Below are 23,439 nucleotides of genomic sequence, written 5' to 3'. Positions count from 1 at the left end.
GCTTCTACTACTACGGCAACAATCCATGTATCATACAAATATTGTTATTGGCGAGTAAGTGGTGTTGAAAAGAACATCACGTACCAATGTAAATATGAGACTACGCGTTACAGCACAGGGCAGCCATTCTAGACGGGAAAAGCTCCAGGTATTAGATTGTGGTTTTGTAGTGATTGATATTGTATCCAGCATACTACGCGTTGACATCGACTTGTCGTAATACATAAACCAGTCTATTCACATAAAGTCAAGATCAATGCAGACAAAGTTATTTAATTATATGCATTTATAACTTCTTTCGTCTATCTACCAGATATGCCACCAAACGCTCCTCTCTGTCAGCATACCCGCTTCTTCTTCCCTTTCCCACACCGTCTCTTCTTGGCATCAACGGCACCTGACAACCAAAATCCCCCAACGACTATTATCGCCTCTTCCTCCTCCATCCACCAGACTAGAAACTATCCTACAAAGACACGCAGCAGCGGCAACCGACTCCACGCACTAGCACCTCAAGTTCGGCAGAGACAGAGGCAAAAGACAACAAATGCACCACGGTCCGTCCGTTCCATTCCGTGATCCAACAATAAGCAAGAAGAACTACATATCTCCCAGAAAGGAAAGAGAGAGAGAAAGAAAAAAGAACAAAGGATGACAAAGGAAAAGCAGGAGCGACTCGACGCCCTATAGTAACGGGCGGCGGCTCATGGTATCATGCATTCGCGACGCAAGGGAGCGACAAAGGAAAGGTCCGGTGGATTGCCAGACGGTATGCAAAAGGCGTTGGATGAGAAGTTATGGTAAAATGAAGAGTTCGGTACAGATTCGTTAACCAGTTTAGCCGACCCTGATAGTGGTCTCTAATGGCGTGCGCGGTAGATCTTTATCCAAAGAGGCTCTGGGTATACCTCCTCTCTTGTCCTCCTTTGGTGGTGTGGGTGGTCCAGAGTGCCTGTTGGGCATGTATTCGGCGTCCTTTGCCGGTGTAGGCGGGCGCCCGTCGCTACTTGCAGTGCCAGAGTCCTTCGGCGGTGTCGGCGGCGGCCTGCCCTGTACATGATCCCTGTCCCTGGATGTAGACCTGGCTCTGGATTCAAGTCGTGGAGGGCCGAGGTAGGGCGCTCCTGTGGGTGGTAGTAATGATGACTTCTCGTTACCCGTATTGGCAGCATGGCGATCTGAGGCACTCCGGTTGCTGTGTCCGCCAACACTTGAAGATTCACCGGCCTCTTCCACCACAGGCAGAGTGGTCCCGATATCTCCTCTTTCCGCCGACGGACTACGTACTGCCCTCAAGTGTAGATTCGGTATGTTTTCTTCACCATGACCTTGTCGCCGCGAGCGGTCAGCTTGATGCTCGGCCTTCTCCAGGACATGGTCGGTCGAAGATCGCTGCGCAGCAGTCGCATTGACACCGTCAAGCGAGAGTTCGTTGAGATCGTTTGTGGCCTCTTCCATCTTCTCACGCTCGGCTGCTTCTCTAGTTTTCGTGACACCACTGATGAACTTGATGAATCGATCGCCGTATCGCTCGGGAGGTATAGCGGATATTTGAGACTCGGTATTAGCAATGCCTTTGATAAAGTGTTCCATGCGTTTGATGAAAGAGTACTGGAGCGCAATTAGTATTTGACAAGGCCTACGCGCCGTGCGCTGCAAACTTACGTGTGTCAGACAGTCGATAATGCCAAGGTAGTATATCTCTTCTCCGGGGGCATCGTCCTCATGAGTGGCTCGGAAGCCACCATCGTCAGAATAGAAGTAGAAGTTCCGGTTAGGATCTTCCAACTCATTCGGCATCTTGCTGGACGTCTGGCCCATGGGTACTGGTTTTTGTGTCTTGACCATCTGCCTCAGTTCCCTTGCTTTCCGAGCACTCTCCAATTTCGAAGGTGTACGCATAAGCTGATTCGGTTGGGGCTCTGGTGCCTCTTCTCCACCCGGTGAAAAGACCTTGAGTGTCTTGTCTCGCAGGTTCTCCTCGTTACCCTTTTCCAGATCGTGGATACCAATGAGGAGCGAGTAGTCCATTATATGTAAGCGCTGCAGCAACTTGACGTCTCTTTGCATCTGCTCGATAAACATCTTCTTCTTGGACGGTCCTAGCTCAAGATGCTGGTTTCTGCGTAACCAATTCAGGTCCTTGAGGGTTGCGCGGGGGTTGGTCGCCAGATTCTCTTCCTTAAAGTCTCGCCCAATCGTAGAGCCCTTGAGGTCGAATGTGCTGTGAATATCTCGATGCGGGGGGAACAGGTTGTTCATGACGACGAAGTGGATTTTGCGTCCATAGGGTATCTTTACGCGATGCAGGCCGTAAAACTGGGAAAGAAGGGTGTTCGGGTTCTCTTGGACGTGGTTGTAATAGTCTTTGAGAATCTTGCGGAGGAACTTGTGTTCAGCGTGGTGGATTGTTTTGATAATGTACTTGTAGTCGCGGGAGAAATAGAAGAAGCTGCCACTCTTGCCGGGAGAGCCAAGCTCGGAAAGGATGTATTTGCTGGTTAGCGACACGAGATAATCGGCAGGGTCGAGCTTAAAGGTAGTGCGGAGATGGCGGAAGACCCATGGTGCATAGTCCTTGAACTTGAAGTCGTATTTGGCGGAAGGAGTAAGCTCGTTACCAGTTCTGTTAAAGTGTCAGTGTTGTGCGAATGAGCATAGAACAGAGGTCTGCCAGACGAAGTGGAGATGAACTCTAGTAGGTGCTTGATGTTGCAAGGAAAGCCGGCCGGCACGTACATGTCAAACGAGAACTTGTGCTTCGCGTCAAAATCGGCATCAGTTAGATCTCGGTCCATCTTGGCGTTGGTTCGCGAGACGGTGAAGCGGATACCCGTCAACATGTTGTAGGCTGTCACCCAGTTGACGTGGTTCTGGTCGACCTTGGTGCCTACCACAACGCGGTCTTCGTCCTCGTCTTCTTTGCGCTTCCGCTTGCTTGCTCGCTTCTGGCGGATGTGCTCAGCCCAGCGCGCGGCCTCGTCGTCCTGGGGCACCTCGTCGAGATGCATGTCGGAGTTGACGGAGCGTGTGGTCCGACGCACAAGCGACATGGAGCCTCTCCGTTTGTGCGGTGTGGAAGGCGAGAAACGTCCACTAGCGCTGATGACGTCGTCGGTGTTGTTCTGAGGTTCGCGGGCGCGCGATGTTTGCAACTTGGGGACTTCGAGGGTATGACGTTGCTGCAGACGATGAGGTTGTTGGGAGGGGCTGGGGTTGTTGTGGTTGAAGGCAGGCGGGGAGGAGACGCGATGCGCTTGGGTCGGTACCTGCAGGCTGGACGTGCCCTCGTCGGGTTGGGGCTGCGGCGACGTCGACATGGGAGGATGGGAGACGGAGCCCACGTGCGGAACGTAGAAGTCCTTGCTTGCTTCTTTGGTGCCGTCTTGAGCATCGATCTGGCCGAGTTCGACGTGCGTGGTGCTGCCACAGAGGCGGTCCTTGGTCTTGCTGCTGTGTATCGAAGCGAAGTAGCCGTCGTCTCTGCTCGGGCGCTCGCTCGACTGCCTCTGCGTGTCGAGCGACTTGTTGTTGGAGCTGTCCGCGTCCGTGTAGTCTCCTCTGCTCCGGGCATGACGTGCGTCGTCCTGGGACAGGCGCTTGTCGATGCTTGCGGGTCTGGTCGGGCGGCCGTTTGCTATGGACTGCATTCCATTGGACATCTTCCCGTTCATCGCGGCAGCGGTGCCATTGGGGGGCGAGCGGTCCGAGGGCGAGCGCGCGGGGGCAGGTGGTGATGTTTGTGCATGTGCAAAGGAAGAGCGGTCGGTTGCTTCGGCGCCATACGAGGGCATCATCTGCGACTCATGGATGGTTACGCTCATCAAAGAGGCAGCCTTTCCTGAGCGCTGCGGAGGAGGGGTCGGCGGAGCGTGAGAAGCCAGTGTGTGTGTGTGCGACGTGTGGCTGGTGAAGGTCGGGTTGGGCGTCGTCCGGGGGATTGCGTAGTGCAGCGCCGGCAGAGACTAGGTACCAGAGCGGAGCAGAGCAGAGCAGAGCAGCGCTGAGCGGACGCAGAGGCGGGGCGGCAGGCGCTGGAGCAATGGGGTCGTGATAAGAAAACGGTGGGCGCAAGAATGGGCGTGGATGTGTCGGCAGGCCAGGAGTCGAGTCGAAGCTGTGATGCTCGAATAGTTGGCACTTCGCTCAGCCCTTCGCTCGCCGGGCGCGATCCGACTTCCGTCTTGCGCTAGCCTTGGCAGGTGGACAGTGCCTTATTGCGCGCTGCGAAGCCACCAGCAACATGACCACGGGCCAGGCTCCTTCTGCATCACGGCAGTTTCAATGCAGTCAGACATGCGTGCTTCCATGCACCACTCCATTGCGCTCCTTCTCACACCCCCCACACGCCGTGGCTGCGATATCTGGATGTCTTGTCTGCGTCGCGCGCACCCGTAGAGGGAGATTGCGCGTCTGGATTAAGAACAGGCGGCATGCATCCCTCAGCCACACAATAGTCCCAGCAGCCCGGGTGCGGCGTCATGCTGTGGCTCGCAATCACCCTATTCTTAACCATGCCGTGCCAAACAGAAGGTTATTTTCTACACCAAGCTGCACCTTGCTATTGCTATGCAGTCCCCATCCATGCAGCCCACGTTGTCGCCCTGAGCACCGGACAACAGAGGAGGCGAGCCGGCCTTTGCCCTGCGCCGCACTCTGCCCACTTGTCTGTGTTCGGCTCTATTTAGCTCCAGCTCCACTCCCAATCTCCTGGCTAACCCAGCCCTGTTTTCGTCCGCCCATCACAGAATGCGCAATACCGAGGCGACCAAGTAAGGGTCCAGTGCTCCATCATAGACATGTCCTCCCCGCAATGTCCAGCCGTATACACATCGGACAAGTCTGGAACATCCTCGTCCACTACACAGTGCACTTCTGTTGAGTATTGCGCACTCGGGGTCAAGATCAGCGCTCTCCACGCTAGCCATCTTTGGCTTCCCTTTATGTGCCCTGCACGCCAACATAAATACCCATGCTTGAGCATGCCACTGCAGCAACGACGAATTCAAAGTGCGTGGCCGCACCTGAGATGAAGAATGAGATTTCCACATCTCAATACCCATATCGCGCAGTCGGTGTATGGCTGGGTGTACATGTAAGCAGTAACCGCGCCGTGCTTCATCCCACAGCAATCCGATGCTTTTCGCCGGCCCTCAGCGAACAGACTTCAGTGTTGGGCAGCGTCTTCCTGATGACACCCTCTTCCACCATCTTCTTCACTTCGTCGACCGCGTGCTGTGCAATCTGTGTCAACTTCACTGCCCAACCCCGATTGTCCTTGTCTGCATCATGGGCAGATATCCAGGCTTTGGCGTACAAACTCTTGGCGATCTCTGTGCCGCCGGGACTGCCAGCTGATATGTTACCTCCAAGCCACCAAGGGTTCTCAACGCAGTCAAAAGAATGTAGAAGCGCTGTGAGAGGAAGCGCGGATTCCGACACAAGGTAGGAGCTTGCGTAGGGACGAATTACGTCGTACGAAACACCATGAGGCGAGTAAATGACAGACAGTGTCTTTTCCCGATCATTGTTTGGTGACGGCACCAACGTACGGGGCGATGAGGCAATTGTCATTGGCGATCCTGGAGAGGGGGGCGGGCTCATAGGCAGGTCGATGTAGTGCATTGGGCTTAGCGACGAGAGTACGGTGCAAGGAGGCCGATATGTTATCCCGATCGCGTGATGTACCTTGGAAAGGTCCCGCTTGGCTGGAATCCAAGTCACCGTCACCTCACCACATGTGCCTCGGGGAGACGGCGGCGGTAATACTATACGGTGTATGGACTGGCCGTCTCCCTCGACGTACTTTGGCAGAGCATGCACAAGGCTGGGACCAAAGTGTTTCCATGAGCGAATCTTCTTGGCTGCAGACGGTATGGCTAGGATAGTCGCTTCGCAGTCTGGTGGAAGTTGGCGCAACGTAGCTTCATGGCAGTGGTCTGGCTTGTCTTGGGATATGAGCACGAGGTCGGGTTCGCGGTCAAGGTCTCTCAGGCTCGCGACGGACGGTTTCGCTCTCTGCTCAGAATGCGAGAAGATGGAGTTTAAGATGATGGAGGGCCCTGAAAGCCAAGCTGGTCAGGAAATACATTAGCACCCATCTACAAGTCGGCCTCAGACAGTATCAAATGCGATCTTCAAAAACTTACGGTCAACCAGAATCGTAAAGGATCCTGGGAACAATCCCGGCGACGATAGTGGGGCAGCGGGTGGGTCAAAGGTAAGGAGAAAAGAAGTGTCTCCATTCAACGACTCGACGGAGAGAGCCATACTAGCGGAGAACAAGTGCAAGACAATGTCGGCAAAGCGCACGACAGGGTAACGGCAACGCAAGACATGAAGAAAGGGAGGCGAGGCGACGGGCGACGCGCTGCCGTGTCAGTCAGTGAGGCCCATGTCAATGATGATTGCGGGCTTGCGCGCCATCGCCTTGGAACGCTCAGCAGAAGCAATTGTGCTGGAAGGTTGACGCGAGAGGGTAGTCGCAGACGAGCACCAAGGAGAAACAGCAGGTGCAGACGAGGTGCATGTGACGAGATTAGAAAGCCATAGGTAGCAATACGCTGCTCCTGTCACTCAACAATTTCCACCCCCGGCGCGTCAAAAGCTCGTCTTCTCGTGCGTCTTCTTCACTCTCTGTTCCCTTCTTCTCCGACGTTTCCCACCACGCTTCCGCCTCAACCCAAGTCTGTTGCCGAAATGTGGTAGATGCAGCTCCCTGCAACGAAGTGCAGCTTTCCTGGACCTGCCGCCGGCCGAAACTGGCTTTAGCTCGCATCTGAGGAGCAAAAATCTTCATGGCGCCGTAGCCGATGTCCTGGTGAAGAGTCCGAGCAGTAGATCGCATTGGTCAAAATTCTTTGCATGCACGGGACTTGAGCTGTGAGGAGGCTTCTGCGCCGTCTAGCTGATTATGAGTCGTCTTGCTCCCAGCCATCTCTGATTGGAGCGCGCAAATCCCCATTCAAGCGGTAGGTCATTGGGCAGCACGAAGCTCTCCAAGCTATCAGCTTCTTCGCCTCAGCTCCAGGGCAGCCGTCTGATTGCTCCTCCGCTCGAGCTTGTCGTGGCGATACAGCTCTACCCTTACGGCAGCGGTGCAGTACCATTGCTTCTTCTTCCACATGGTCAATCGTGATTCTTGAACACAGCCTCTACTTGATCACTTTCTCTCGAAGCCCCGCCGCCGTTTGCAGCTGCCCCGCATCCAGTTACGTCTATCCGCAGTAGCAGCAACTTCAGCTCAGAGCTTCTTCCACCCGCCGTAGTCACCACACCCGCTCCTGCCGTCACTGTAGCCTCCACCCTCAGCTGCGCAAGCTCGGACTGAGCTTCCCCGTCCCTGCGCCTCGCTTTCCACGTGCCATTGCTTCGTCGCGAAGCTCCTGCCATTGATGCTCGCAGCCATGCCTCCGTCGCGCGCAGCACCGCTGACGAGCTCCTTCTCCGTCAGCGATGAGAACAATGTCGTAGTGTGCCCGCTGCGAAACCACGACAGCTCAGCCTGTCGCAAGCGCTGCACCGGGGTAAGTCTCTCCCGTTGCTGCTTGACGTTACAGCAAGCTTCAGAGCTCCAGAGCTCCGGGGTGCAGACTAACACATGCGTAGGAGAAGCGTTTTCGGTCCATGCAGGAGCACATCCGCCGCGCCCATCCTGAGCATTACATCTCCAAGTTGCCGGCGACTGAGGTAGGCTTGTCCATGGCCAACACTGGGCGAACATGCTGCTGACTGTTCCCGCGTGCAGGAGAGCTTCATGCTTATGGTCAACACACCACCGCAAGAAAGACCCCCACCTCCACCTGCGACGACCTCAGCACCGCCCCAGCAGACGTACGACTATGGCGGAAGCGAACACAACTCCTTCTTCGAGACCGACTTCGGGACGAATCATCTTCGCACATCGGACGAAATGCGCCGGCCGTCACTCTTACCCGCCGCGACTGCAGCGGCTGCCCTGGCCTCGTTACACAACCATCGTGCCGAGTACGACTGGGACTCAGATCCGGTATGAACCCGCGTTACACCTCCACACACAAGACCAGGCTAACAACTGCTGTGAACAGGATGCAGCATCCGATCCCGATTCAAAGAACTACAGGCCTCGCGCACGATTTGCTCCGACCACCATAGAACAACACATCAACGCCGAAGAACCTTACTATACTTCTACTTCCATACAGCAAGAGCTGCTCCCTTCCTCCCTCGCCCGATCGCCTCCCGGGCGCTCCTCCACCCTCCCTCCCGGCGCTCACTCTCTCAAACCGAACAGACCCCGCAAGTCATCCGTAGGACAGAATGCTCGCAAGGGCAAACACGAGCGGCAGAAGTCCAAGGACTATTCGCGCAGGCTGAGCTACGACAGGAAGGCATACTCGGCTGAGCCGGCAACCGCTGCGGCCATTATGGGTAAACGGTGGGAAGACTTGATTGATGCTGCTGCTTCAGCCACAGAAGAGGATAGTCGAGATCTCACGCCGGTTGGTGTCACACTCTGCTATGCTATCCCATCTAACATGAACAGGTGCCACAGTCGCCAAACCAATCTCCTCACATGATGAACAACAGAACCTCTCTGCCTCCCTTCAACTTTGCTTCACAACTTCAGTCATACACGGCATCACCTTTGAACAACGCTCTGACGCCTCCACCTCCGGATATGTCGGACCTTCAGCCTTTCCCTTCCGTCGAGTCTTCCATTGAATCAGCCATGTCCGGCCAAAACTTCCACATGCATTCCCAAGGTCTATCCGATTCTTCTCCTAGCTCTCTTTTCCCTGTCCAGATCTACTGCGCTGCATGTCGGAAATTGTCGATATTGCGCGACAGCTATGCATGCTCAGAATGCATTTGCGGTCTGTGTCAAGAGTGCGTAGATGTACTTGTCAGTGAGCACAACCGCGGCCGTGCGCCGACATGTCCGCGGTGCAGCACTATTGGAGCCAAGTTCAAACCCTTCCAGCTGGATATAAGATGAAGCAAGGTTAACCATGGCGTTTTGGGTATTACATCATAAACTGGCGTTTGTTTTTGCGTACCCCATACTTTCCCTCGGCCTCGTGCCTATTTCCGGCTTGCTAGCTCCACGAGCCACATGGGCGTTCACACGGTCTGTTTTGCGTGGCCTGTTCGGAAAAGACTGCTCGAAAAGCAAGTCGGAGTTTTGATTTGGGTGTTACGAGGGACTCAACCGGGCCTCCTTCCCTCACAAAGAGATCGCAGAGATAGACTCGCCTGCGAATACAATACTTGGGTGTACCTACACCCCATATCGTTTCAACCTTCGATGTTTCCGCGACCATAGTCCGCTGTTGCACTCGCAGGCTCGTTCAGGGCCTATTGCACGATCGGTTCCACGTCTATGTTGACGTAGTGTTCAGTCAGCGTCAACAGGGCTTGTGCAAGGATTTACATGCGCCCGATTTGGAACCACTTCGGCAGTGCGGTAATGCGGTGAATGAACCACGGTTCATTCTGCCCAGGTGGGCTTCGGTGGATGTCAACGTACGTCAGGTGTCAGCCGCTCGAAAGGGTGGAGACTCCCGTCATTGCCGGACGCAACACTACTCGGAACGACTGCTTCCCACATGATTCAAGCTCTGAGCGGTCTAGAAGTCCAGAAGCTTGGATTACGAAGAACACAAGGGTGTAGATTACGAACCACCTCAACGTTTGAAAGCGGGAGGTCTTCCATCTGGTGCAGGACAGTACATGTCTATTTTGGCCATCGTCGCTGCAGGGACAAGAGCGATGTGGATAAACGTGTGTGAATGAAAGCGTCGGTCTCGGGAAGCAACGGACGTGGCGCCGTCTTTGCGATGCAAAGGGGTGCCGCGGAGCGGAGCAATGGCCGACTTGTAAGGACGGCCGGGAATGTTTTGTTCTGCATTCCTGCGCTGAGCGCGTTCGATACATCCCATCATCGATTCTCTCGTTGGACCCGATGTGCGGCGATCCAAAAGGCTGGTGCAGGGAAGGCACGAGGTTGACCGGGTGCTGAACTCGTGACGCTCTTTGGGGGAATTGAGTGTGCAGTCATGCGGACGACTGCCTCGACAATGTTTCCTGCTGTCAACTCAACACCTTTACTGCCAACATGCTCCAATCACAGCAACCACAAAGCTTAAAGCCGGCAAAGCACATATGGCGGTGTAGTGCGTCTTCGCCAGCGGAAAAAAATGCCAAGCCCTTCTCCTTTTACCCCGCTGTGCAGCCAATCGCTTTACTTGACCGCAACGACACAGCGTATCCTGCGACGGTGAGTCTAAAACGCCAACTGCTTCCGGCGACGCATCGGCGCTGGGCATATACCTAGGTAACGTGTGCGATCAGCGTTGAACGGGAAAAGCTTGGTCTCAACCATCAAGGAAATTATGGATGAAAAGTAGTCCATGCCTCTTTGCCATGATCGCGCAGAACAAATGCGATCGCCCTGCGCCGCGGGTATGACCTTGCAGCCATGTGATCTCCTTGCAAGCTCAGGAACGAGGTTAATGTGGGATCGGCGATGGCTAGCGCAGGGTCTGGCCTTGCATCGTCAACCCGAGTACCCACATTAATCGACAAAACCCATAGCATGCCGGTCTAGACGCACACTCGTTTTGTGGTTTGCATGGAACCCGCGGTTTGAAACTACTGCGCCTGTTTATTGACAGTTGGGTTGCTGCGGCTGTGGGAGCAACGCGGATTGGGCATAGCCCTGCGTGGCGCCCGGCCCCTGACGTGGTATGCTGGGGTGCTGTAGGCTGCTTTGGGATGAATGTTATGCGTCGGGTAGAGGTGTGTGTGTGGTGGGGGAAAGGGTATTTAGCGGTCGCGTGCCTCGCGTTGTTGGTGCTCTTCTCGTTGGGATATTACCGTTTGTCGATACATACCTCTTGCTTCCTTTTTACTTGTCGCATTGCAATAACACGAGTTACTTGTTCGATTCAATACATGCAAATACTCGGGTCCGCATATTACTACTACCATCTACCAACAACTTGACACCAAGATACCACGATCAACGACAATCGCAACCGAAACACTACAACCAACACTTAGAGCAACCGCCCAACATGCCCATCTTCCGCACATTGACCACCAAAATCAAAACCTCGCTCTCTCCATCTTCCTCCCCAGAAACTTCACCAGATGGATCGCCCACCTCACCGCAAGTGTCTTCCTTCGAGAGGATCAGCGGGCGCAAAGAAGGCGGTGTGAGTGGAGCGGTCAAGAGACCCGAAGTACAGACCAGAGTCGACTCCTACATGACTCAGGGAAGCAATGCGAGCAACGAGAGTGTAGAGGAGAAGAAGCAGCGCAGGCTGAGTCGGTTCAGGGAAGAACTAGACTTCGAGGCTGAGGATTGAGTAAAGAGACGTGTATTCTCAAAGGTATGTTGCCATTCATCGTTTCTGAGATGACATTTGCTAACTCCAATCCAAGTTTACGCTGCTTCTGAATCTGCTGTACCATCTGCATTGCCATCACTTTGTACCGGAGTGCCTGTCCTGCTCGCACTTCCACTCTTTGGCGGGCCTCTAGGCGGACCACCAGCCTTAGGAGGTGGTGGTACCCCAGTGCCTTTCTTCGGCGCATAGTCCTGCTCCAGACTCTTCTGCTCCCCTTCTTTGAAGTAGTCGTCCAGACCACCGCCCCCACCACCCGCAGGGCTAGCGACATGATGCGCTCTGCCCTTCCTCTTTGGCGGCGGCGCCGTGCCTTGAGGCGGTGGTGACTTTGACGGTAGCGCCATGTTGGCTGGCACGAACAACTCTGTCGGTGCACCCTGCGTTGGCGCAGCGGGAAAATCAACAGAGCCAGTCAAAGGACGTTTCTCATCAAACGATGTGGCGCCGCTAGCATCGCCTGTGGAGAAGAAGGTCTCGCCAGGCGCTGGCGGCGGCTCGTCCAAACCCGCTGGAATTCGATGCAAAGCCCCGAAACCCAGCACACATCCCAACGCTCCCTCACCACCCCAATTGCGCGTCGGCGTAATGGTAACGGGACGGGTCACGTTGTATTCGTGGTTATACACGTATAGCCTCAATGGCCTGTTTAGGAAGTCTTCCACAAGTTCACCCAAGCCAGACTCGCCGCGCACAAGCCCTTCAGGGCTGCCAATGACGTAGTCACCGTAGGGCAGCAATCCTGCGGCATCGGCAGGGGAATTGGGAGCCACGTCTAGGATATGCCAGACGTCCTCCGCGATGGCCAGTGGAGACCATTGCAAGGAGATGCCTAGAGTTGGCTGATCGGCGGGGATCTGTAGATAGACTTCTCGGATCTTTTGGCCCTACAGGGTGTCAGACATGTAAAGATAGTTCAATTGTCAGTGAAGTTAATTGTGACTTTTGTTCTCCCAGCCTTCTGTGACGGTCCTTCCTTGCAAGCGTATAAAACGTACTGGAACGATGACTCATGATATCTTAAATGTATCGTGGTATGAGAAGGAGCAGTTAGAACCTACCTTTGCGCTGAACACACCCAGGCTGATGGTCGCGCCAGCACTGTTCCGTATCTCTGTCGCAAAGAGACTTGGATCTGGGTTATCCTGTTCCCAGAGTCAGTATAAAGTCCACATAGTCTTCCTGTTTCCAGTCGATGCCATATCGTCGAATAAGTGAACCCCACTTGGCCATCTTCTACCTTCTCCCGCTCTTGAAGTCTTTGCTGACATCTTTCAACCGAATGGGAAAATACGTACAATAGTTCGTCCATTGATTCCAATGATGAAATCGAACCACGGCTCCAGGGGAACTTCTAGGTTGGCGTTCCTTAGCACCTGGAAGCCGTACGCGCCATTCGTAGCGGACTGCTGCTCTTCATTGAGGGGCGCGGCGTCTAATCGCGATATGAAGCGGTTCAACGCTCCGAACATGGACATGATGAGAGGTGTTTACTTCGATGGTTCCCTCGGAAAGTTGTTGTATGGTGATGACGACAGAGAAGTTGTGTAGGTCGAGGTGTCGTTGTTGGTGACTTGGAGGTTTTGGAAGGTGGCCATAGCTCGGGATCTGCGGCGCGCTAGCGGGGGCAGGTGCAGTAAGGATGGCAATGTGTGGTTAAAGTTGAATCAGAAGTAATCGTAGTTCGGGCTGTCAAGTTGGAGACCGTATCATCTGTAGTGACCTACTTATATGTATCGCAACGTATAGCACTTCACTGTCTGAGTAGGCAGTCGCGTCAATCTGGACTATTCCTAATCAGGTAAGGCGTGTCAGGATTGCTCTCACTCTTCCACAGTATCTGCTCGCTTTGCTCATCATCTACAAGTCTTCTGAAGTCAAGTCCCTCTATTTGTGGGCCTTTGAGTCTAAGCTACCCTCGTAAAGTAGTACATCGCGCTTGCTGCGAAGATGAGTGAAACATCGGATGAGAAAGGCGTAGACCAGTGGTCGCGTGTCGAACAGTTCCCTGAACATTTGAAGAAGTACAGCCCATCTCTACCGCTCTCAAAAAAACCTGAAATCTAACACGATCAGATACTGGCACCAGCGGTTCAAGATATGGGAAAAGTATGACCAAGGGATATGGATGACAGAAGACGCCTGGTTCGGCGTGACGCCGGAGCCCATCGCCAACAAGATCGCAGCCCATATATCTGAGTCAGCGCCCAAAGACAAGACCGTTATCGTCGACGCATTTGCTGGTGTCGGTGGCAACGCCATAGCACTAGCGCGCTCGGGACGCTGGGAACGCGTCTTTGCTATTGAGAAAGATGCAAAAACATTGAAGTGCGCAAAGCACAATGCCGAAATATATGGTGTGAGCAACAAGATCTTTTGGCTCAACGCAGATTGCTTTGATGCCGTGAGCAGATTCTCGGGTCAGAGCAATGTCGTTGTGTTCGCTAGTCCGCCATGGGGAGGTTCGTCTCTTTTCCACGCCGTCATTCGATATAAGCTGATGTGTATAGGAACTGAGTATGGTGCGGAAGACGTCTTCGACCTCAGTAAGATGGAGCCGTACAACCTCGAAAAGCTTTACAAGAGCTTTACGAGTATTAGCAAAGAGGTCGTGCTGTATCTGCCGAGAACGTCGGATCTTAATCAGATTGCGAGATACGGACAAGATGGGGAAAAGCTGGAGGTTGCGCACTATACTATGATGGGTGCTAGCAAAGTAAGACACAGAAAATCTTGACGCTAATCTCTAAACTGACTTTGCGCAGGCACTCTGTGTGTATTTTGGTAACTTCAATTTCGATATGGAGCATGAGTCATAATGAAGGGGCGGATAACGGAACGTGGTCACCAAAATTGACGCAAGTCCATCTTAGTCTATCTCCGGTACTACCTTCTCCAAGAAGGCACACAAATCCCGAAGCTCAGCTCCGGCCATGACATGCCCCATGCCCTCATATTCTTTAATCGTCACCCTGTCCTGCTCGATACCAAATCCATATAATGCCTCATAACACATACGATGCAACCGCTTCGGTACCAATCTATCCCCTGTTCCTCTTGCCAGGAATATCTCTCCGTTGCTACCCACCTCCTTTGGTAACCCAGCTTGTTCTCTCAGCTTGGGTATTTGATCTGCCAGAGGAAGGTATCCAGATAACCCGACCAGCCCTCCCAGCTTCCCGGCATACTTTGATACCAATCCAGTCAAAAGTGCCATAGCATGGCCCTGTGAGAACCCTCCCAAGACGATCCTTTCCGTTGGAACGCCCTGACCGACCAGATCATCGATCAATGTTGTAGTATAAGATACAGTAGCCATCATTCCCTCCTCATCTTCGTCGTCTTCGAGCTCAGGTCGCGATGGTGGATAAGGAGAGAGGCGTGTGGGTAGATACCAGGCGGTGGTAGCTAGGTCATGGTTCTCTAGAGCGTTGGGTATAGTCCAAGACATGTGCGGCAGTTTATTCGCGGATTGGAATTGGCGAGCAACGCTTTCCAGCCCTTCTGCTTCGTCACCAAGACCATGGATGAAAATGAAGGCCGCAGACTTAGAAATATCGCTTGGTGGGGTTGTTGGTGGGAGTACAATAGGCGGTTTCCTTTCGGGCGCCATGATTTGGTTGCAGGGGCAATGTGCAGTTATCTGGAGTTGTTCGGGCAAGTCAGACAAACTTTGGCCAACAGCTTTCTAGGGCTATGCATGTTTAAGATTTGCCGAGGATGTGATACACCTCTGAAGATCACGGCTAACATCCGACGAGATGATGACAAGATCGGAAGTAATCCAGATAGTGTACGTACCCCGCATCGATCATGCAGGTACGCGGCATCTGGACTTTGCGACGCGTCGGCAGATGACCCATAATTTCTACGCCGCCGAACTCTCCGCAACATCACCTCCTACACTCCGCACTCTACTATGCCACACGTCGAAGTGCTCCCAAACTCCACGGCGACCGTCGCACCTGGATGGACTTATGTCGTCGACACAGGCTACGACCCCTCCAAAGTCGCCATCAACCCCAAGAACAAGAAGCGCGCTGCCGCAGCAACACCTGGCGGTCAACGGGCAGAAAATGAACTCTCTGCGCGACAACAGACAGCCATAGCTCGACGCATAACAGAACTAGAACGCGACAACGACCCCAAGCAGCTTATCACGATACCCGGGAAGCCGAGCGTGCCGAAGACACAAAATGCAAGGAGGATCATACAATACCAGCGGCAGATCAAGCATTGGCTCGACGATGAAGAGGCGCAATTAGGGCAAACGACAACTACATCAAGGGGAAGCGTGTCTCAACCCACAGGAGGAAGGGGAGCCGCACAAGCCTTGCGAAGGCAAAGCACGTTCGCTTCTGTGCCTGCGACGCCAGTAGAAGCAACACCAGGGCCTCCAACAATAGCGCAAACGCCATCGCGACTCGAGGATGCAAATGCAGACGACGCGCTGCTCTCTATCGACGACTCCATACCCGCGCCATTGAATCCCGCTGAGCTCGAGGCTCTACTTGCCGCGCCGCCGCTTTCCTACGCTGCAAGCCACGCTGCGCCTCCTCCCACTGGCGGTCCACCTCAGAGACAGTTTTGCGACAACTGCGGATACTGGGGACAGATCAAGTGTCGCAAGTGTGGAGCGCGGGTATGTGGATTGGAGTGTAAAGACGCGCACGAGGCAACACGGTGCTTGAAGTGGGCATGAGAACAGAAGGCGACTGAAAATAGCATTGCAATGGCATTGGTATGCTTTACGATACCCAGATAGTTTGATCTATCTACAGAGCAACCTTTTGCTCAATACACGAATTCTTCTCCGACGAGCTTCTCACTCAGTTTCCACAGCTTCTCTGGATCTTCCGGGTTCGTGGCGGTCGGCTGCACCTCTTGCGGCGCCACGTTGGCGTTGTCAAGATACGCACCGTTGTAGTTGTCCAATCTCGTATCGAAGGCGGCAACAACATGGGTAGCCGCGCATTCATCGAGCGACTTCAGGTCAAACTCACGAGTCCAGCCGATCTCTTTGTCCTTGGCCACTATATGTTTGTCAGAACGGCGATTGTGTCAACTCTCAACGACGACAACTTACCGACACTCGTCATGTCTTCATCGTCGAACTTTTCAGCAAGAGATGTCCCAAGCGTCACTCCCGGATGCAGACTGAACGCTTTCAATCCCTTCGAACCCAGCTTCTTTGCCAACGCATAAGAGAACAAGATGTTTGCCGTCTTACTCTGGCCATATGCTTCCCACTGATCATATACTTTGCCATCTTGGAAATTCGGATCGTCGAAACGCACACTGCTGAAGCGATGACCGTCACTGGATATGTTGACGATTCGGGGTGCCTTGGCAGCAAGGATCTTAGGCATGAGAAGGTTCGTGAAGAGGAAATGCCCGATGTGGTTGCATCCGAATTGGTTCTCGATACCGTCAGCTGTAGTACGGTAGGGGCCCTTCATTATGCCTGCAGAGTTGACGAGGACATCGATGTGGGATTCTGGATACGCGAGAACCTCATTCGCGGCTTCGCGGACTTGCTTTTGCGATGCCAGATCGAGTTTCAAGATGCGCACTTCGACCTTGGCGCTCGCTGGGTTGGATTTGATCTTGTCGGCTGTGGCTTGGACCTTCGATGGCGAGCGGCCGGCGAGGATCAGAAGAGCGGGTTTGTGCTTTGCGATCTCTTCGACGAACGTTGCTCCTAGGCCGCCTTGCGTTACGCCAGTAGTCAAGACGATCTTGCCAGCTATGTTGGATGCGTTGTCGGCTGCGATGGTTGAGGCAAGCGCATTCCGGCGATTGTAGGGTAGTGGTGAAGACATGGCAGTACGCAGTTGGGAGGAAAGATGAAGAAGCTCCTTGTAATTATAGACAAATAGATATAGTCAGGGTTATTGGTTTTTGATTAATCACGGCAGGACACTTCTCTATATATGTTGTTGATCGGGAAGCCGCCTACACACTGTCATGCCGGTTGACTTAGGCTTAACTCCGTCCGCTGTAAGTCCGTTTCTCCATTGAGAGCTGTTCGCCGATGTATGCGAAGATTACTTTGAGACATTTCAGAGATGAATAATCCAAGGAGTTTCTGCATTTACTACTCGCACGTCTTCTTAGTGATATGTGGCTTCAGCGGGATAAATGTCACAGTGCCCGGATACTGAGTAGGGGATGTGACGTCACAGATTGTAGATACTGAGAATACATGCCGCATGCTCTGCTATGCGAGTGTTAAAATCGAGAGCAATACACTCAGTATGGTGATCTAGGGTAGTATCATTTGTTGTGTTGTTGAAACCGAATAACTGGCGGAGTGTTGGTTGTAAAGTGTGTCCACTGCAAGGACAACATTACAATCTGGATAGTATGAAGCCGATGAGACTATACAACATGCCTCTAGGCGGATGTCTCAACACATTACACGCGAATAACATGTTACAGGAAGACTCAGCCATGGGACATATGGAGTACTTGTCATCATCTGATGGTGTGCATGGTAACATATATTGTAGAAGCGATCTAGGGTATAACAACCAGCGCATGCGTTCATGCTCCACTGCCTTTTCCTCTTCTCCGGCATAACGTAGCCGTGACTAGGCAGCGCCTGACGCTTTCGCCTTTTCCTGGGCTTCGAGCTTTCTCCGTGCTGCCAGAATCATCTCCTCTCGCCGTCTTTGCAAGTTTGCTTGCCTCTCACTCTTGTCTGCGCTCCATGACTTCGCCTTTGGCTGCTCCTCCTGTGCCGGCTGCGAGACTTGACTGAGCTTCGAGGACAGATTGTATCGTGTTATCAGATCGGGATGTGCGGGTCTTGCTGGGGCTGGGGATGGTCGCGCTGGTGTAGCTGCGACTCGCGGTGCCGGTGTTGGTATTTGGAAAGAGGCTGGTGCCTGTGCATGTGTTAGCATATGTCGACCGCACGACAGAATTCAGATCAAGAGACTTACCGTGTCTAATCCTCGCCCGCTCAGGGCCCGCTCCGTTGTCGCCGCAACGTTTCCGCCATTTCTCTGCAGATCCCATGCAATATCGCGTCTGCTCAACTGGGGCAGCATCTCAGCGACTTGGTCTATTTGCGCAGGGCTTACGCGGGGTGCAGCGCGGTTCGCCGCAGCTCGCGTGCCTGGGGCCGCCGCGGTGGGCTTTCTCAAGTACCATCGCACAGCAAGGAACGTGACGACGATGAAAACGATGACTTGGGGAATGTTGATGCTCTGTTCCGCCATGACTCTATCTGCGGTATGAGTCGGAAGCTGCCCAGGTGGTGAGTCGATGCGCTGTGATTGTGTGTGTACCGAGGTGCGGCGTAAAGTGCGTTGGTAGCAGTCGAGACTCGCAAACGGGTACCAAAGTTGTAGTTATCTAAGCAAACGTGAAATCAGATCACCGATTGCTTCGAATCTTAAAGCGAAAGCGAAAGCGCGATAGCGATATAAGCGAGTTTACGGACAGTGTATTGAACAGCGTTCTGTCAAGTTCAAGTGAGGTCGCCATGCTCCGGACGAGCCTCGGCGAATAGCGAATCTCCCAAAGGCCAAGGATCCGCGCTGACCCCTTGATTCCTTTCACTCTCGCGACCCACAAGTTCGCGCCTTCTCCATACTCCACCCGATTCCTTCGTTTCCACTCACGTCGGTCCCAGCCGTCTAGGCGTACACTCATTTCCGACGACAATCGCTTCAATATGTTATGACGTTTACATGCTTTGAGATACCCCCAATAGTCTATTCACGTTACACACACGCTACGCGCTTTTGATATATAGTTATGAATGCTCCAGTAATATCACGGAAGCCGCTTCCAGAGGCAGCCCAGGCGCACTTGAAGGACCCGTCCAATTCCACTACTACAGTCGGGTCGAAATGGGAACTACCTTTACCGCCAGGTCAACAAACGAAAGATGCGATTAGGGTCACCGCTCCACGCGAAGTGACCGCACCTGACGATAAGTCACTTCACAATGGAAGGCGGTATGGCTTCACCTGTGGTATTTTTCCTGGTACAAAGACCAGTCCTTTTGCTTCGACACTCTCTCGTCACTACAACAACTTCCTGCCACCACACAAAAGATACTTCAACAACCACATCAACCGCCGTACACTACTCATCATGATCGGCATCACTTTTGTCTCCCTTCTGGCTCTCATCATCGGTCTCGCAGCAGGCTTGGTTATCCCCTCCGGGTGAGTCTCTGTGTTTCGCCTTTTCCCCATAGCCTCTGCTAACAATACCCATAGCAACAATGCCGTGTCTCCAGCCGTCGGACCCCTAGTTCAAGGTCAGTTGACGTTCTACAACCCGGCGATGGGCGCTTGCGGTCATGTGAACGGCGACAATGACGCTGTCATGGCTGTTTCCCACGGGCGCTGTAAGTGTTGATCTTCACCAACTTATTTGCGAGAGCTATACTAACACCATGTTTCAATCAGGGGACGAGAAGGGAACTCCCAACCCCAACAACAACCCGCTTTGTGGTAGGCAGGTTCGAGCTCACCGCGTGGACGAGCGCACTGGCAAGGATGCCAGCATCGTTGTCACCATTGTCGACAAGTGTAAGTACTCAGGATGGGATATCCCGTCTCACGCCACTTCATATTGTTGTTGCTAATGTTGTGCCAGGCATGGGATGTGCTTACGACGACATCGATGTCAGCCCTGCCATGTTCAACAAGTTGGCTGATAAAGGCAAGGGCAGGGTCAACGTGGAGTGGTCCTGGGTCTGAGCATTGTCACTTGGCTCCCGTTACACAGTCATGACTCAGGGTTGGGTCGACTGTGACACATTACGGCATTTCCTATTACTCACACACTGGTGTGGCATATATATGCTTTCCAATTCTACTGATGATATACTCTTCTTCTACCTTTTGCCTGATACGTGAACCTGTTTACATTGACAGTAACTTTATACGTTCTGATAACCCACCTCATTCTCGAAAGTGCACTGGTATATGCCGCACTGTGCGTAGACATCCATGGGTCTCAGCAAACGGAGCAGACCCAGTTCGTCCAAATCTACGACAAGCGAGCGACCAGTGATAAGCAGTCTCCTGCCGCCGGGAAGTGCGAATCTCAATACCGAAAAAGGATCACAACAAATTCCCGATACTCCCCTTCAAAGAAGCGCCTCTCAAGGTTTCTCGCAGAGAGGGATTGCTGACTGGGGCCGACCCACAAGCTACGATTTACGACAAGACTTCCAAGCTCCACAGGCAGCAGCAAGAGATTCGATCGCCAGTACCAGGTCATCAACGTACTCAGTCTTACCGGAACCGTCTTTCCCAAGCTTCGGATTGACGTCTAGTACTTTATTCGAACTAAATAACGCTTCCAAGGGACCATTTTTCGAACAGCAGCCTCCTGGTATCAGGCCGGGGGAAGCATTTCCAGAATCACCTGAACTCGAAGACGTTTCTCTTAATACTGCGGCTCCAGAAGTAACAAAACCGCTTCCGCGCAGACCAATTTCCCTAGGTAAAGGAGATACAGAAGCGACACTACCACCTACATTTGACAAAGTCACTCTTGTTAATAGAGCTTCCAAAGCGACAGAACAAATAACTGAGATGGCAGGATCAAAGTATAGTGTGAAAAGCCGTTTGATGTATGCCCTCGAAATCGCGGCTATCCTCTCCATAGGTGTTGCCGCTTACGTGACGGCGAGCAACACAGAGCATCAATTAGCGTCATTGACTGCAGGCGATAAACCCAATGCAATACCAGTCACGACTGCGACACCAGTTACATCCTTTCCGTCAGCTCAGCAAACGATCGACACCTTGGCCTTGCCGCTGGACAGCACGAGCGCCATAATTGTCACATCTATTCTCGAGACAAGCGAGACACCATCCCCAACACCTACACCAACGACCACCCTCGGATCCAGCTCGGTACAATCATCAAGCCTCCTAGGTAGCCCATCCTCCCAATCTTCTGTCTTCATACAAAGTACAGCTGTACTGGAGAATCTCGTTGGACGGAGTGGCTATCTAGACCCACGTCATGATCCCTTCCTTCGCGGTTCGGATCTGGCCTTAGATCCAGATGACTGCGAAGATACTACCATAACAACTACTACTACATTGACAACAACGATCACAAGTACTATCCGAACATCTAGAATGGTAGCTTCGAGTGCTGGCAGCGATTCAGCTTCGGCACAGCTTCCCGAGACCGAACCCGCAGAGGCCGTTCCAAAGTGCATAACAAATACCATCTTTCATACAGGTGATCCGTCCACTTCTAGGGATTCCTCACATCATATCGATATCCCCAGCATTGAATCCTCGTCTGTTGCCGCGGACTCGACGCCTAGTCCAGATACGACACCGCCGCCTACCAAAACTTCAGCCACTCGGTCTGTAGGTGAAGAGACTAGAGTCATTTCAACGTCTTCCGTTGCGCAAGCGAGACGACTAGTAGCATCGAATCCATGGAACGGTTTACGATACCTCCGGCGCTTTTTGCCGCCGATCCCTGGGAATGACGAGCAAAACCGGCATTTGTTTCCTTCTCTGATGATCATGCTGACTGCGACAATGGGAAATAATGACGCGGATAATAGATACAGTGTGAAGATTCTGAGTACGACAAGCAGCAATGCCGCGGTGCGTCGAGAAGCCCAGCATTGGAATTTCATGGGCAAACCGAATCCCACGGTGCCTTCGAGGGTTCATGAGCGCCGCGAAGTCCCTGCCCAATCACCTTCTTTGCCAGGTCCAGAGGTAAAGAAGACGTACTGGCAAGTATATTGGGAGTACCGGCAACTGGTTATACAAATGTGCTACTCCGTCAAATCAGAAATACCCCCGACATCTGGGGATCTCAAGATGGGCGAAACGCTTAATAAGACCATATGCGATAGCTTCGAGCAGGATTTTCCAGCAATAAACGAAGGAGCAAAATGCGACTATAAAGAATTTTTCGAGAGGCTGGACAAAGAGATTAAGGCACTTTGTGCTTTACCTAACGAAGGCGAGAAGTATGTACAAAGTCTGACTTTGCTTTGCCACGTCCAAGACACTCTCAAGGGGAAGGTGTATGCATGTGGACGGCAAGAAGAAGGAGCGGTGATATCCGGCACAGGTACGATGAGTGCTGCGTCCTTGATGGAGACCTTCGATAGCGGGCGACTCACAACTAAGGAAGCGCCTGCACCAAGTACAGATGTCGAAGCCACCCCATATAGTGGCCATGTTGCGTACAATGTTCCCAGCTTCTCACTACAACAAAACGCCGTGGGGGATACAAACCCTCCTCCTGTCGGTTCCTCTGCTAGTCCCGTTGCTTTAGCCAGCGAGCCTCAACTCATAACCTCTGTCGCTAGTCTTCTCACAACGTCCGTCCCCCCCCCCCCCCCACTCCACCCATACCCGGGAACTCGCCAGTTTCAACTCCTCCAACTCCAGCTACTGGCCTTGGATTTGTACCACCTCACCCATCTCTGACGCCACCGGCCGATTGGACTATTTCCATGCTTACCTACAGCACACAAGCCGCCAACTATAGTAGCTTACGTACCATGCCAAGCAACGCTGTGGGAACGCCACCAGTCTACAAAGGTCCACATCTTGCCAGAGACTGGCCGATCAGTTATCCCTTCGCCATTCCCACAGGTTACGTAGCTCCTAACATCGTGCCTGCAGACCATCAGGTCGGACAGTTGACCCACTTTGAAGAGGGTCTAGGAGCATGTGGCCGGCCAGGAATGATATCAAGCGACTTCGCCGTTGCTATAAGCTGGGAAATATTTGACATTGGCCGAGAAATTGGAGGTTCCTCTCTGGAAGACGGATGGAAGTCAGAAGGTGTCAATCCAGATGGAAAGCTTAGCACTTGGCCTATTGATAAGAGCTCAAGTGCACTATGCAATCAAGGGATTCGGGCATGGATGGCTGATGACGAGGATAAGAAGTTGGTGGAGCAAGAATTTGTGGTCAGAGATCGTTGTGCGGCGTGTAACGTGTCAGACCTTGATATCCAGAAGGGCATATTTACCAATTATTGGGGTGCAGAGGCGGAGGGAAGAATTCAAGTCACATGGGAGTGA

At 53.0% G+C, this 23,439-nt stretch overlaps 13 protein-coding genes across 13 annotated transcripts; 7 read left to right on the top strand and 6 right to left on the bottom strand.

The window, feature by feature from the left end:
• Nucleotides 1-619: 619 nt before the first annotated feature.
• On the bottom strand, nucleotides 620-4,033 carry BKA58DRAFT_155887 (uncharacterized protein). The gene is made up of 3 exons (XM_046164866.1): nucleotides 2,740-4,033; nucleotides 1,666-2,626; nucleotides 620-1,611 (listed from the first exon to the last, which is right to left on the bottom strand). The coding sequence occupies exons 1-3, from the start codon at nucleotides 3,822-3,824 to the stop codon at nucleotides 838-840; spliced, it is 2,820 nt and encodes a 939-aa protein (XP_046026475.1). The 5' UTR covers nucleotides 3,825-4,033; the 3' UTR covers nucleotides 620-837.
• Nucleotides 4,034-5,000, top strand: BKA58DRAFT_155886 (uncharacterized protein). Its single transcript, XM_046164865.1, has one exon. The coding sequence runs from the start codon at nucleotides 4,244-4,246 to the stop codon at nucleotides 4,880-4,882; it is 639 nt and encodes a 212-aa protein (XP_046026474.1). The 5' UTR covers nucleotides 4,034-4,243; the 3' UTR covers nucleotides 4,883-5,000.
• Nucleotides 5,001-6,404, bottom strand: BKA58DRAFT_155885 (uncharacterized protein). The gene is made up of 2 exons (XM_046164864.1): nucleotides 6,150-6,404; nucleotides 5,001-6,074 (listed from the first exon to the last, which is right to left on the bottom strand). Exons 1-2 carry the CDS (start codon nucleotides 6,268-6,270, stop codon nucleotides 5,119-5,121), a joined length of 1,077 nt encoding a protein of 358 aa, XP_046026473.1. The 5' UTR covers nucleotides 6,271-6,404; the 3' UTR covers nucleotides 5,001-5,118.
• Nucleotides 6,405-7,121: 717 nt separating this feature from the next.
• On the top strand, nucleotides 7,122-9,247 carry BKA58DRAFT_155914 (uncharacterized protein). The gene is made up of 5 exons (XM_046164867.1): nucleotides 7,122-7,526; nucleotides 7,609-7,689; nucleotides 7,748-8,008; nucleotides 8,067-8,480; nucleotides 8,525-9,247. The coding sequence occupies exons 1-5, from the start codon at nucleotides 7,395-7,397 to the stop codon at nucleotides 8,975-8,977; spliced, it is 1,341 nt and encodes a 446-aa protein (XP_046026472.1). The 5' UTR covers nucleotides 7,122-7,394; the 3' UTR covers nucleotides 8,978-9,247.
• A 1,270-nt stretch (nucleotides 9,248-10,517) lies between these two features.
• Nucleotides 10,518-11,543, top strand: BKA58DRAFT_155868 (uncharacterized protein). Its single transcript, XM_046164863.1, has one exon. The coding sequence runs from the start codon at nucleotides 10,728-10,730 to the stop codon at nucleotides 11,349-11,351; it is 624 nt and encodes a 207-aa protein (XP_046026471.1). The 5' UTR covers nucleotides 10,518-10,727; the 3' UTR covers nucleotides 11,352-11,543.
• On the bottom strand, nucleotides 11,429-12,868 carry BKA58DRAFT_312680 (GRASP55/65 PDZ-like domain-containing protein; the record flags this gene model as incomplete). The annotated part of the gene is made up of 3 exons (XM_046167394.1): nucleotides 11,429-12,277; nucleotides 12,452-12,535; nucleotides 12,689-12,868. 3 exons carry the CDS (start codon nucleotides 12,866-12,868, stop codon nucleotides 11,429-11,431), a joined length of 1,113 nt encoding a protein of 370 aa, XP_046026470.1.
• Nucleotides 12,869-13,340: 472 nt separating this feature from the next.
• Nucleotides 13,341-14,209, top strand: BKA58DRAFT_410827 (trimethylguanosine synthase; the record flags this gene model as incomplete). The annotated part of the gene is made up of 4 exons (XM_046172253.1): nucleotides 13,341-13,414; nucleotides 13,467-13,852; nucleotides 13,901-14,106; nucleotides 14,156-14,209. The coding sequence occupies 4 exons, from the start codon at nucleotides 13,341-13,343 to the stop codon at nucleotides 14,207-14,209; spliced, it is 720 nt and encodes a 239-aa protein (XP_046026469.1).
• Nucleotides 14,210-14,259: 50 nt separating this feature from the next.
• BKA58DRAFT_410826 (acyl-protein thioesterase 1) lies at nucleotides 14,260-15,003 on the bottom strand (the record flags this gene model as incomplete). Its single annotated transcript, XM_046172252.1, has 1 exon — nucleotides 14,260-15,003. One exon carries the CDS (start codon nucleotides 15,001-15,003, stop codon nucleotides 14,260-14,262), a length of 744 nt encoding a protein of 247 aa, XP_046026468.1.
• Nucleotides 15,004-15,187: 184 nt separating this feature from the next.
• Nucleotides 15,188-16,257, top strand: BKA58DRAFT_155847 (uncharacterized protein). Its single transcript, XM_046164861.1, has one exon. It carries the CDS (start codon nucleotides 15,310-15,312, stop codon nucleotides 16,090-16,092), a length of 783 nt encoding a protein of 260 aa, XP_046026467.1. The 5' UTR covers nucleotides 15,188-15,309; the 3' UTR covers nucleotides 16,093-16,257.
• On the bottom strand, nucleotides 16,139-17,536 carry BKA58DRAFT_155862 (uncharacterized protein). Its single transcript, XM_046164862.1, has 2 exons — nucleotides 16,477-17,536; nucleotides 16,139-16,423 (listed from the first exon to the last, which is right to left on the bottom strand). Exons 1-2 carry the CDS (start codon nucleotides 17,210-17,212, stop codon nucleotides 16,185-16,187), a joined length of 975 nt encoding a protein of 324 aa, XP_046026466.1. The 5' UTR covers nucleotides 17,213-17,536; the 3' UTR covers nucleotides 16,139-16,184.
• A 322-nt stretch (nucleotides 17,537-17,858) lies between these two features.
• Nucleotides 17,859-18,872, bottom strand: BKA58DRAFT_468590 (uncharacterized protein). The gene is made up of 2 exons (XM_046175116.1): nucleotides 18,338-18,872; nucleotides 17,859-18,280 (listed from the first exon to the last, which is right to left on the bottom strand). The coding sequence occupies exons 1-2, from the start codon at nucleotides 18,614-18,616 to the stop codon at nucleotides 17,984-17,986; spliced, it is 576 nt and encodes a 191-aa protein (XP_046026465.1). The 5' UTR covers nucleotides 18,617-18,872; the 3' UTR covers nucleotides 17,859-17,983.
• An 86-nt stretch (nucleotides 18,873-18,958) lies between these two features.
• Nucleotides 18,959-20,246, top strand: BKA58DRAFT_382971 (RlpA-like double-psi beta-barrel-protein domain-containing protein-containing protein). Its single transcript, XM_046170143.1, has 4 exons — nucleotides 18,959-19,573; nucleotides 19,628-19,758; nucleotides 19,820-19,942; nucleotides 20,010-20,246. The coding sequence occupies exons 1-4, from the start codon at nucleotides 19,158-19,160 to the stop codon at nucleotides 20,111-20,113; spliced, it is 774 nt and encodes a 257-aa protein (XP_046026464.1). The 5' UTR covers nucleotides 18,959-19,157; the 3' UTR covers nucleotides 20,114-20,246.
• A 2,518-nt stretch (nucleotides 20,247-22,764) lies between these two features.
• BKA58DRAFT_456562 (uncharacterized protein) lies at nucleotides 22,765-23,439 on the top strand (the record flags this gene model as incomplete). The annotated part of the gene is made up of 1 exon (XM_046174601.1): nucleotides 22,765-23,439. A coding segment is annotated over one exon (675 nt), but the record flags the coding sequence as incomplete, so codon positions are not given.

This window comes from Alternaria rosae, assembly GCF_020736505.1.
Source record: "Alternaria rosae strain MPI-PUGE-AT-0040 chromosome Unknown BKA58scaffold_4, whole genome shotgun sequence".
NCBI classification, from domain to species: Eukaryota; Fungi; Ascomycota; class Dothideomycetes; order Pleosporales; family Pleosporaceae; genus Alternaria; species Alternaria rosae.
This window is presented reverse-complemented; position numbering and strand designations above follow the sequence as displayed.